The sequence below is a fragment of the Etheostoma spectabile genome, chromosome 20, assembly GCF_008692095.1.
Source record: "Etheostoma spectabile isolate EspeVRDwgs_2016 chromosome 20, UIUC_Espe_1.0, whole genome shotgun sequence".
In the NCBI taxonomy this organism is placed as follows: Eukaryota; Metazoa; Chordata; class Actinopteri; order Perciformes; family Percidae; genus Etheostoma; species Etheostoma spectabile.
In genome coordinates this window covers 26,772,338-26,784,168 of record NC_045752.1, presented here as the reverse complement: position 1 = coordinate 26,784,168, position 11,831 = coordinate 26,772,338, and the positions used below count along the sequence as shown (strand labels likewise).

The following is an 11,831-nucleotide window of genomic DNA, read 5'->3' as shown; positions in this document are numbered from 1 at the left end:
TGAAGACAACATGAGGACAACATGAGGGCAACAGAGAATGTGAGAATGTGTCCGTCTTACCTCTGAGGACAGGAAGTCCCCCCCCTCGACCAGCCGCCCCCCCTCCTCCTTCAGAGCCCGGGACCTGCTGAGTTGGCGCTGGACCTGGACGCCGTACTCATCGTGTCTTTTCAGGAGCTGTTCCACGTCGGCTCCCTCCACCCTCAGCTCCCCCCTCCGCACCAGGGACAGCACCTCCCGCAGCCAGGCCCTAGGACACAAAAAACAGCACCCACGGGTGGCCCCGGGTCACTCACACATTCACCCCCACCCACGGGATCAATAACGTTGAGGGGGACCTACATGAGCTCGGTCCAGCGGGACAGGAACCTCTGGACCTCCTCGGCCCGGCCCAGTCTGGCTCGGCGCTGGGACGCCTGATCCTGGATGCTGGCCCTGCAGACCTGCAGCTCCTCCAGCCTCAGGACCACTGAGGCCCGGGCCCCAGGCTGCCGTCCAATCAGAGCGCGGCCTTCCTCTCGGATCCGGGTCACCTCCTCAGAGATCAGGACCAGGTCCCTCTGATGGGGAGATAAATAACATCCCAGAGTCCGGTCTAGACCTGCTCTTTATGAAACACCTGGGACATAAATAACATCCCAGAGTCCGGTCTAGACCTGCTCTTTATGGAAAGACCTGGGAGATAAATAACATCCCAGAGTCCGGTCTAGACCTGCTCTTAAGGAAAGACCTGGGAGATAAATAGCATCCCAGAGTCCTGGTCTAGACCTGCTCTTTATGGAAAGACCTGGGAGATAAATAACATCCCAGAGTCCGGTCTAGACCTGCTCTTTATGAAAGACCTGGGAGATAAATAACATCCCAGAGTCCTGGTCTAGACCTGCTCTTTATGAAAAGACCTGGGAGATAAATAACATCCCAGAGTCCTGGTCTAGACCTGCTCTTTATGGAAAGACCTGGGAGATAAATAACACCCCAGAGTCCTGGTCTAGACCTGCTCCTTATGGAAATACCTGGGAGATAAATAACACCCCAGAGTCCGGTCTAGACCTGCTCTTTATGGAAAGACCTGGGAGATAAATAACACCCCAGAGTCCGGTCTAGACCTGCTCTACATGGAAAGACTTTTACTTTGGGTACTTAGTTGTATATTTGGAGGACCTCCCCACCTCCAGCGCCTCGTGCTGCCTCAGCAGTGTTTGGATGGAGTGCAGGTCTTGGTCCAGGTCCTGGTCCTCCGAGTCCAGCACCGCCTCCTTCTCCGCCATCCAGCCCTTCAGCTCGTCCACATCGTGATCAAACTGGTGAACCTCCCTCGCTGCCTGCAGGTCCTGGAGGGAGCAGACACACGGTTACATTGGGGGGGGGTTAGCCTGTGTGTCGTTGTTGCCCCCCTTCCCCCCCCAGAGACCGTGGATCCTGTCCCGGTGTGAGTTGTTGTCACCATCCCACGTGAGGCGTTTCATTTCTCCATTGCTGCGTCCCTCAGAAATATAAAGTCTCCTTTGGGGGGTTAACCCCTCCCTCCAGAAAAATGGATCATGTGATCTCATAACTCAACACATAATCGGGGGGGGGGGGGGGGGGGGGGTACGATGTCCCACAAATGGGACATCTATGGGACAGTCCCAGCTGCACAGCCCTGCATCAAATCCACGGATCCCGTTGTCCTGCCCCCCCCCCCTTCCCCAAGGACCCAGCTACCAGGTCTGCCCCCGTACCTGTTCTCTGGTCCGGATGCTACTGTTGAGTTCGTCCCACAGCCGGCCGAGGGCGTCCCCCCTCCCCCGGGCCGGGCCGTCCCCCTGCAGCCCCCGGCCCAGCTGCTGCACCGAGGTCAGCCGGCTGAGACCCAGACCGGAGACCTCCGACACCAGGACCTCCAGCTTCTTCTGAAGGACCTGCAGGTGGAGGCGTGAGGACCAAGACAAGACATAAGGAATAAGGAGGGACATCCGGGCGGCTTTACAGTTGGAAAGACAGTTTCTGAGACACTTCTACATCTATTATCCAATTAAGATCTAGGTCTCCCGTAGGAGCCAATGGGCTCGGAGCTGAGACACAGAGACAGGAAGTCAGACGGTATAAAGGGACGGACCAGGACATTGTCTTTTCATAGAATTTGTTGTCAATAACAGAAATGTAGTCTTCAAGTTTTGTGTATAATTGAGTCATGAAGACATCCTGTATCCGCAGCATCTCTGTATGAAATACTGCAGTATTTGTGTGTACTTGTGTAGCTTTTTCCTCTCTAATGTGCGTCATTACTCTGTCTCCTACGTCCTAAAACCAGCCTCTGGAGACTCCACCAACTGACTTCCTATTGGCTGTTGGACAGGAGACGTCTCTTACGTCCTAAAACCAGCCTCCGGAGACTCCACCAACTGACTTCCTATTGGCTGTTGGACAGGAGACGTCTCTTACGTCCTAAGACCAGCCTCCGGAGACTCCACCAGCTGACTTCCTATTGGCTGTTGGACAGGAGACGTCTCTTACGTCCTAAGACCAGCCTCCGGAGACTACACCAGCTGACTTCCTATTGGCTGTTGGACAGGAGACGTCTCTTATGTCCTAAAACCAGCCTCCGGAGACTCCACCAACTGACTTCCTATTGGCTGTTGGACAGGAGACGTCTTTTATGTCCTTAAACCAGCCTCTGGAGACTCCACCAACCGAGTCCCTATTGGCTGTTGGACAGGAGACGTCTCTTACGTCCTAAAACCAGCCTCTGGAGACTCCACCAACTGACTTCCTATCGGCTGTTGGACAGGAGATGTCTCTTATGTCCTAAAACCAGCCTCTGGAGACTCCACCAGCTGACTTCTCTATTGGCTGTTGAACAGGAGACGTCTCTTACGTCCTAAAACCAACCTCTGGAGAATCAACCAGGTAAGTCCCTATTGGTTGTTGGACAGGAGACGTTTGTTACGTCCAAAAACCAGCCTCTGGAGACTCGACCAGCTGAGACGGGCCGGTTTGGACACGTTTGTGCGACTCACCTCGACGTCCTCCAGATCTTGTCCGCAGTCTTTCGACTCTGCCACAGCCTTCTTGGACGTCAGCCATGTTTGTAGTTCTTTGGCTTCTCTCTCAAACACGTAGAGGCGGAGCTGGTCTTCCAGAGCAGCGCGGCGAGCGGCGGACAGTCGCAGGAGAGTCTCGAAGCGTCCGAGGACTCCTGGGAGAGACTCGCTGACCAGGTGGCTGAGACACAGACACAGAATAAAAACACAACCTGGTCACCTGTGTGGGTGTCAGGTCACCTGTGTGAGGAGTTAGGTCACCTGTGGGTGTCTGGTCACCCTGGGGGTGTCAGGTTACCTGTGTGGGTGTGAGGTCACATGTGTGGGTGTCTGGTCACCTGTGTGGGTGTCTGGTCACCTGTGTGGGTGTCTGGTCACCCTGTGTGGGTGTCAGGTCACCTGTGTTAGGAGTTAGGTCACCTGTGGGTGTCTGGTCAACCTGTGGGTGTGAGGTCACATGTGTGGGTGTCAGGTTATCTGTGTGGGTGTCTGGTCACCCTGTGGGTGTCTGGTCACCCTGTGTGGGTGTCTGGTCACCCTGTGGGTGTCAGGTCACCTTTGTGGGAGTCAGGTCACCTGTGTGAGGAGTTAGGTCACCCTGTGGGTGTCTGGTCACCCTGTGGGTGTCTGGTCACCTGTGTGAGGAGTTAGGTCACCCTTTGGGTGTCTGGTCACCCTGGGGGTATGAGGTCCCCCTGTGGGTATGAGGTCACCCTGTGGGTGTCAGGTCAACCTGTGTGGATGTCTGGTCACCCTGTGTGGGTGTCTGGTCACCTTTGTGGGAGTCAGGTCACCCTGTGGGTGTGAGGTGTACCCTGTGGGTGTCAGGTCACCCTGTGTGGGAGTCAGGTCACCCTGTGGGTGTTTGGTCACCTGTGTAGGTGTCTGGTCACCTCTGTGGTTGTGAGGTCACCCTGTGGGTGGTTGGTCACCTGTGGGGAGTCAGGTCACTTGTGTGGGTGTCAGGTCACATGTGTGGGTGTCAGGTCACCTGTGTGGGTGTCATGGCACTTGTGTGGGAGTGTCAGGTCACCTGTGTGGGTGTCAGGTCACTTGTGTGGGTGTCAGGTCACCCTGTGGGTCCCAGGTCACCTGTGTGGGTGTCAGGTCCCCCTGTGGGTGTCAGGTCACCCTGTGGGTGTCAGGTCCCCCTGTGGGTGTCTGGTCACCCTGTGGGTGTCAGGTCACCTGTGTGGGTGTCAGGTCACCTGTGTGGGTGTCAGGTCACCTGTGGGTGTCAGGTCACCCTGTGGGTGTCAGGTCACCTGTGTGGGTGCCAGGTCACCCTTGTGGGTGTCAGGTCACCCTGTGGGTGTCAGGTCACCTGTGTGGGTGTCAGGTCACCCTGTGGGTGTCAGGCCACCCTGTGGGTGTCAGGTCACCCTGTGGGTGCCAGGTCCCCTGTGGGTGTCTGGTCACCCTGTGGGTGTCAGGTCACCTGTGTGGGTGTCAGGTCACCCTGTGTGGGTGTCAGGTCACCTGTGTGAGGAGTTAGGTCACCTGTGGGTGTCTGGTCAACCTGTGGGTGTGAGGTCACATGTGTGGGTGTCAGGCTACCTGTGTGGGTGTCTGGTCACCCTGTGGGTGTCTGGTCACCCTGTGGGTGTCAGGTTACCCTGTGTGGGTGTCTGGTCACCCTGTGGGTGTCAGGTTACCCTGTGTGGGTGTCTGGTCACCCTGTGGGTGTCTGGTCACCCTGTGGGTGTCAGGTCACCTTTGTGGGAGTCAGGTCACCCTGTGTGGGTGTCTGGTCACCTGTGTGAGGAGTTAGGTCACCCTTTGGGTGTCTGGTCACCCTGGGGGTATGAGGTCCCCCTGTGGGTATGAGGTCACCCTGTGGGTGTCAGGTCAACCTGTGTGGATGTCTGGTCACCCTGTGTGGGTGTTTGGTCACCCTGTGGGTGTCTGGTCACCTTTGTGGGAGTCAGGTCACCCTGTGTGGGTGTCTGGTCACCCTGTGGGAGTCTGGTCACCCTGTGGGTGTGAGGTGTACCCTGTGGGTGTCAGGTCACCCTGTGTGGGAGTCAGGTCACCCTGTGGGTGTTTGGTCACCTGTGTAGGTGTCTGGTCACCTCTGTGGTTGTGAGGTCACCCTGTGGGTGGTTGGTCACCTGTGGGGAGTCAGGTCACTTGTGTGGGTGTCAGGTCACATGTGTGGGTGTCAGGTCACCTGTGTGGGTGTCATGGCACTTGTGTGGGAGTGTCAGGTCACCTGTGTGGGTGTCAGGTCACTTGTGTGGGTGTCAGGTCACCCTGTGGGTCCCAGGTCACCTGTGTGGGTGTCAGGTCCCCCTGTGGGTGCAGGTCCCCCTGTGGGTGCCAGGTCCCCCTGTGGGTGTCAGGTCACCTGTGTGGGTGTCAGGTCACCTGTGTGGGTGTCAGGTCACCCTGTGGGTGTCAGGTCACCTGTGTGGGTGTCATGGCACTTGTGTGGGAGTGTCAGGTCACCTGTGTGGGTGTCATGTCACTTGTGTGGGTGTCAGGTCACCCTGTGGGTCCCAGGTCACCTTGTGGGGTGTCCAGGTCCCCTGTGGTGTCAGGTCCCCCTGTGGGTGCCAGGTCCCCCTGTGGGTGTCAGGTCACCTGTGTGGGTGTCAGGTCACCTGTGTGGGTGTCAGGTCACCCTGTGGGTGTCAGGTCACCTGTGTGGGTGTCCGAGGTCCTGGAGCGAGTCTCCCCTCTCCTGCAGCCTGTCCACCGTCCTCCTCTGGTTGTCCATCTCCACGACGACGCCATCCAGCCGCCGCAGCAGAGCCTCCGTCGCCTCCTCGCTCCGCCCACAGTCCTGAGACTCCAGACCGGCACGGTGGTCCTCGCACCACAGCTGCAGCTCCGACAGCTACACAAACACACACCACACACACACACACGCACACACGCACACACGCACAAACAGGAGACACACACACGCACCACGCCACACGCACAAACAGGGAACCACACCACGCCGCACACACACACACACAGGGAGACACACACACGCACGCACACACACACACACGCACACACTCACAAACAGGAGACACACACGCCCACGCCACACACACACACCAGGAGACACACACACACCACCACTCACACACACACACACAGGGAGACACACACACACACGCACACACGCACACACGCACAAACAGGAGACACACACACGCAGCACACGCACACACGCACAACAGGGAGACACACACACGCACCACACACCACCACAGGGAGACACACACGCACCACACACACACACGACACACACACACACCCACAACAGGGAGACACACACACTCACCCACACACACACACAGGGAGACACACACCACACACACACACACCACACACAACACAACACACAAACACACACAGAGGAGACACCCACACACACCACACACACACAGGAGACAGAGGAAGACACACGCACCACACACAAGATGGGAGACACGAGACACACACCACACACACACAGAGGAAGACACACGCACAACACACACACACACACACAGGGGGAGACACGGAGACACACACACACACACACACACACACAAACACACACAGAGGGAGACACACGCACACACACACACACGTAAAGACACACACAAACGGACACTAAAGGAATGGGAACAACCCTCCTTTCCCAGAATGCATCAGTGTGTAGTCCTGGTACCTGGGTGAGGAAGGCGTGGATGCTGAGCGCCTCCTGCAGGAGCTTCTCCTTCCTCCGGGCCTCCGTCTGCAGCTCCTCCCGGAGACGCTCCAGCTCCTCCAGGCGCTCCCGGACGTCCCGGGACGCAAAGTGTCGACCTCTGACCTGCGACACGACGACGCGTTCACAGGAAGAGGAACTACATGTTATTATTTATTTATTTATTATATTATATAAAACAGAACTTCACCCTCGGGTTGTCTTCCCGTCGACACGGAAATTTCAAAATAAAAGCCTTTTATGAAGGTTGTGGTCGTCTTTTTCGCCCCTTTTGTGTCTTTCTCCTGATGATTTTGTCAACGTTTTCTTAGCCTTTTGAAATTTTCGTGGGTTTTTCCCCAAATTTCTAATTATTATTATTTTATTTTTTTACATTTGTCACTTTTTTGAATTTTTTCTTAAATTTTTTGTTTCTTTTTTTTTGTTCACATTTTGCCCAAATTTTCGTAGTTTTTTTTCCAAATGTTTAAAGCTTTTTACACGTCACTTTTTTTGAAAACCTTTGACATTTATCCCGTACTTTTACATCTTTTCACATTTTTGTTGATACTTTTTTCTCTTTTTTTTTAAAAGTTCTTTTACCAATTGTTTTTTATCTCCAAACGCCATGAAAGAACTGATCAGTTGTTTAACTTGTGAGGAGCGTCGTGTATGGAACCATCCACGTTATTAGTTTTACAATTCGGTTGAAGGACACCCAAATTTCTGATTTGGAAACTTTTTGAAAATGAAAAGTCCAATTTGACCCCGAGGACAACGGGAGGGTTAAAAAAAAAGAAATAAAAAGAGAAAAGTATTCAGCGTCCTCCCATTATGCAAAGCAAAAAAGGAAAAGAAATACCAGAAAAAATACACTAAAACGTCATCATAGCTCTACAAAAAACAAAAGTACAACAATCAAGACAGCAAACAGACAAACATGTGATACAAAATGGATAGAAATACAAAAAAAGTAAAAATACGAATATAAAGCATGTAGGAAAAAGTCATAAAGAGACTGTAAACGTCTTATCCACGTGGTTATTTACATCTTTACTATAAAAAACAGAAATTTAACAGCACAAAGAGCTTTATTAAGGGGGGGGGGGGGGGGGTTCCTCACCAGGCTATGCCCCGCCTCCTGAACTGCCTGGACCAATGGGGCGCGGCCTGAGATCTCTTGCATCATAGCCTGAAAAACAAACCACACTTTTAATTGGACATTTGGGGAAAGATTCAACCATTTAATTAAAGGGCAACTTTTTTTTAGCTGTTTTTACAATTGGTCCAGTATGAAGCATGAAACAAGCTGCTATGTAACATTAATGTGCAATTTCGCCCCTTCAATTATACTTCGTGTCTGACAACATTATGGGATGTATCCCTGCAGAGATAGACCTTTTAGTTAAAGAGTAAGATCCTTTTAGTTTAACGTGAAACAGAAATCACCATCACCAAACCCACCAGACTCCATGTAAATAATCACTACTTTTAGCGTGTATAGAGCAGCATATCTCCACCAGACTCCATGTAAATAATCACTACTTTTAGCGTGTATAGAGTAGCATATCTCCACCAGACTCCATGTAAATAATCACTACTTTTATCGTCGTAAAACACACTTCATTCAGAGCGGACAGAAACTAACTTAAACTTCCAAAAGCCGTCTTGGTTTATCTGTACATGGAGTCTGGTGGAGATATGCTGCTCTATACACGCTAAAAGTAATGATTATTTACATGGAGCGCTGGGACTGCACGGCGTATGAGGCGCGTCCCCCCGGGTGGCGGATGGGGGGTTACACCGTATGGTGTTGTGGACCAACGCAGTCTAAGGGAAGGACACCCTGACAGAAAACCACTGGCCCTCCAAGCTTGGGGGTTGGGCAGAAGGCTAACAACCTACTCCCGGAAAACAAGCCTGTTACAGAAAAAACGGACATCATATTGCAAGAACTGGAACGTAACGGTGGAGGCGGGAACACGTGGAGCACAGCACGACGTGCAGCTGCACACCGAACCCAGTGGAGGAGTGATGTCCGAGCCTTGTGTGCCTCCTGGCACGGAGAGAATTAAGGTTAAGGTTAAGGTCTGGTGGGTTTGGTGATGGTGATTTCGGGGCTGCTTCATGTTAAACTCTAAGAATCTTACTCTTTAAAGGGGATGTTGGGTGACGTTACTTCTTGTTGACGTTCAAAGTTTTCTCAAACATTACTGAGACTAGCTCACCCCTCGTTGCTCCTCATCCCTCCCCATCCCTCCCGTGCTTCTGCACACAAATAATAATGTTTTCAGCGCAGTATTGTGTACCTGGTGTTTGTGGAGCAGCTGCTGGGTGCTGCTCAGCGAGCTCCCCAAGTCTTTAGCCTTGACGGAGGGCAGTCTGTCGCTGAGCCAGGCCGCCTCCTCCTCTGAGTCTCTGTAGAACTGGAACAGAACTTGCCAGGCCTCCAGGGTCTCCCTCCGAGTCTGCAGGGGGTCCGACAGGCTGTTGTACCTGACAGAGCGGAGAACATCACAGGTGTTAAAGGTCCCATGGCATGAAAATGTCACTGGTTGGAGAGTAAAATCCTTTTAGTTTAACATGAAACAGCCCCAACATCACCCTCCCCACCAGACTCCATGTAAATAATCACTACTTTTAGCGTGTATAGAGCAGCATATCTCCACCAGACTCCATGTAAATAATCACTACTTTTAGCGTGTATAGAGCAGCATATCTCCACCAGACTCCATCTAAATAATCACTACTTTTAGTGTGTATAGAGCAGCATATCTCCACCAGACTCCATCTAAATAATCACTACTTTTAGCGTGTATAGAGCAGCATATCTCCACCAGACTCCATGTAAATAATCACTACTTTTAGCGTGTATAGAGCAGCATATCTCCACATGTAAATGGGTGAATTAAGAGTACACACACACACACACACACACACACACACACACACAGACTTCAGTCGGGCTTTGAATGCAGGACTTTAACTTGCAGTGGAGTATTTTCACGGTGTGTTATGCTTTTACTGCAGTAAAGGATCTGAGGACTTGGTTTTACATAGCAGTTATCAGACCTGTTGATGGTCTGGGCCACACGGGTCTGGATCTCCTCCGCCAGGAAGTTCCCCTGAGACTGGAAGCTCTTCGCTGTTTGCACCAGACCCTTTAGAAGGAAATAATAGACAGATATAGAGAGAATTACCGTGATTACTGGAGTATAAGTCACACTCTTTTCTTAGTTTGGCTGGTAAATAATTTAACATGTTTTTAAAGGTCCCAAGAGATGGTCCCCAAATACTGTATATGAAGTCTCTTTTTAAATAGACCTTAGACATTGTTAGTAATAAAGAGTATGTGGATGGAGCAGACCTGGATCCGGTCCCGGTGCCCGTCCACCTCCTCCTCCAGGCCCTGGAGAGCCTTCAGGAGCCTGAGGACGGAGGGCAGGTCGCTCCCGCAGTCCTGATTGGTCAGCTCGGTCTCCACGGAGGACACGCACTGCTCCACGTCGTCCAACGAACGCTGGAACTGCAGCGCCTGGACAACAGACAGACACACACACACACACACACACACACACACACACACACACACACACACACACACACACACACACACAGTTTTAGAACCACTACACTGATTTACTTGCTTCTCCCACAGTTCATGAAGGCTACGTTCAGACTATGTTGTTTCCAGGTTTTCAGATCTAGACTTCTGTGTGTGTGTGTGTGTGTGTGTGTGTGTGTGTGTGTGTGTGTGTGTGTGTGTGTGTGTACCTGGTAGGCCTCCTGCAGTCTGGTTCTCTTCTTTTTACAGTTGTGGATCAGAGTGTCCCAGCTGTCCTCCAGCTCCCGGAGTCGAGGTCCAACCTTCACTTCAGCTGATCCAGACTCAGACAGCAGCTTCTCTGCTTCCTACAACACACACACACACACACACACACACACACACACACACACACACACACACACACACACACAGACACACACACACACACACACACACAGACACACACACAGACACACACACAGACACACACACACAGACACACACACACAGACACACACACACACACACAAACACACAAAGTCCTTTTATCAGGTGCACAAAAGTGTTTAGAAAATAGTTATTTTTCTTCATGGAAAAATATACACACACGCACACGCACACGCACACACACACACACACACACACACACACACACACCACACACACACACCTGGATGAGTGTGTCCACTCTGTAGCGGTTGGCGAGGATCTCGGCTTCGAAGCTCTGATGTTTGAGCAGTTTGGCCTGGAGGTTGGTTGGTTCCCTCCAGCTCTCATCCAGCGCCACGGCGTTACGCTCGCTCAGCCACACACACACCTGGACAGGCAGGAACATTAGTAGTATGGGGGGGGGAGGGGGGAAGCAGGGGGGGAGAGAGTCCAGTAGAGTCTAGTACCTGGTAGCTGCTGGACAAGAACTGCTGCAGCTTCAGGGATCGATCCAGAGCTTTGAGACGAGATCTGCTCTGCTGCTGCAGCTGGGTCAGTCTACACACACACACACACACACACACACACACACACACAAACAGACACACGCACACACACACCCACACACACACACACACACATAAACAGACACACACACACACACACACCACACAAGCACAACACACACACACACACACACACACACAAACAGACACACACACACAAAAACAGACACACACACACACAAAAACACACACACACACACACACACACAGACTCAGAAATGGCACACACTAACAAAAGCTCAAAGCTTCAGATCCAGTATTAGGGACCACTAAGGTCTATATAAAGAGACTTCAGATACAGTATTAGGGACCACTAAGGTCTATATAAAGAGACTTCAGATACAGTATTAGGGACCACTAAGGTCTATATAAAGAGACTTCAGATACAGTATTAGGGACCACTAAGGTCGATATAAAAGAGACCTCAGATCCAGTATTAGGGGACCACTAAGGTCTATATAAAGAGACTTCAGATACAGTATTAGGGACCACTAAGGTCTATATAAAGAGACCTCAGATCCAGTATTAGGGGACCACTAAGGTCTATATAAAGAGACTTCAGATACAGTATTAGGGACCACTAAGGTCTATATAAA

At 51.8% G+C, this 11,831-nt stretch overlaps 1 protein-coding gene across 1 annotated transcript in view; it reads right to left on the bottom strand.

The window, feature by feature from the left end:
- Positions 1-11,831, bottom strand: part of sptbn5 (spectrin, beta, non-erythrocytic 5) — an 81,168-nt gene that overhangs the window by 5,861 nt on the left and 63,476 nt on the right. Inside the window, exons 54-67 of the mRNA XM_032499798.1 lie at positions 11,137-11,227; positions 10,911-11,057; positions 10,468-10,605; positions 10,061-10,228; positions 9,766-9,854; positions 9,003-9,189; positions 7,817-7,885; positions 6,676-6,819; positions 5,666-5,862; positions 3,000-3,204; positions 1,722-1,901; positions 1,170-1,331; positions 343-560; positions 61-250 (exon numbers count right to left, since the gene is read on the bottom strand). Coding sequence (XP_032355689.1) covers positions 61-250; positions 343-560; positions 1,170-1,331; positions 1,722-1,901; positions 3,000-3,204; positions 5,666-5,862; positions 6,676-6,819; positions 7,817-7,885; positions 9,003-9,189; positions 9,766-9,854; positions 10,061-10,228; positions 10,468-10,605; positions 10,911-11,057; positions 11,137-11,227 — 2,185 coding nt within the window. The remainder of the gene's footprint in view (positions 1-60; positions 251-342; positions 561-1,169; positions 1,332-1,721; positions 1,902-2,999; positions 3,205-5,665; positions 5,863-6,675; positions 6,820-7,816; positions 7,886-9,002; positions 9,190-9,765; positions 9,855-10,060; positions 10,229-10,467; positions 10,606-10,910; positions 11,058-11,136; positions 11,228-11,831) is intronic.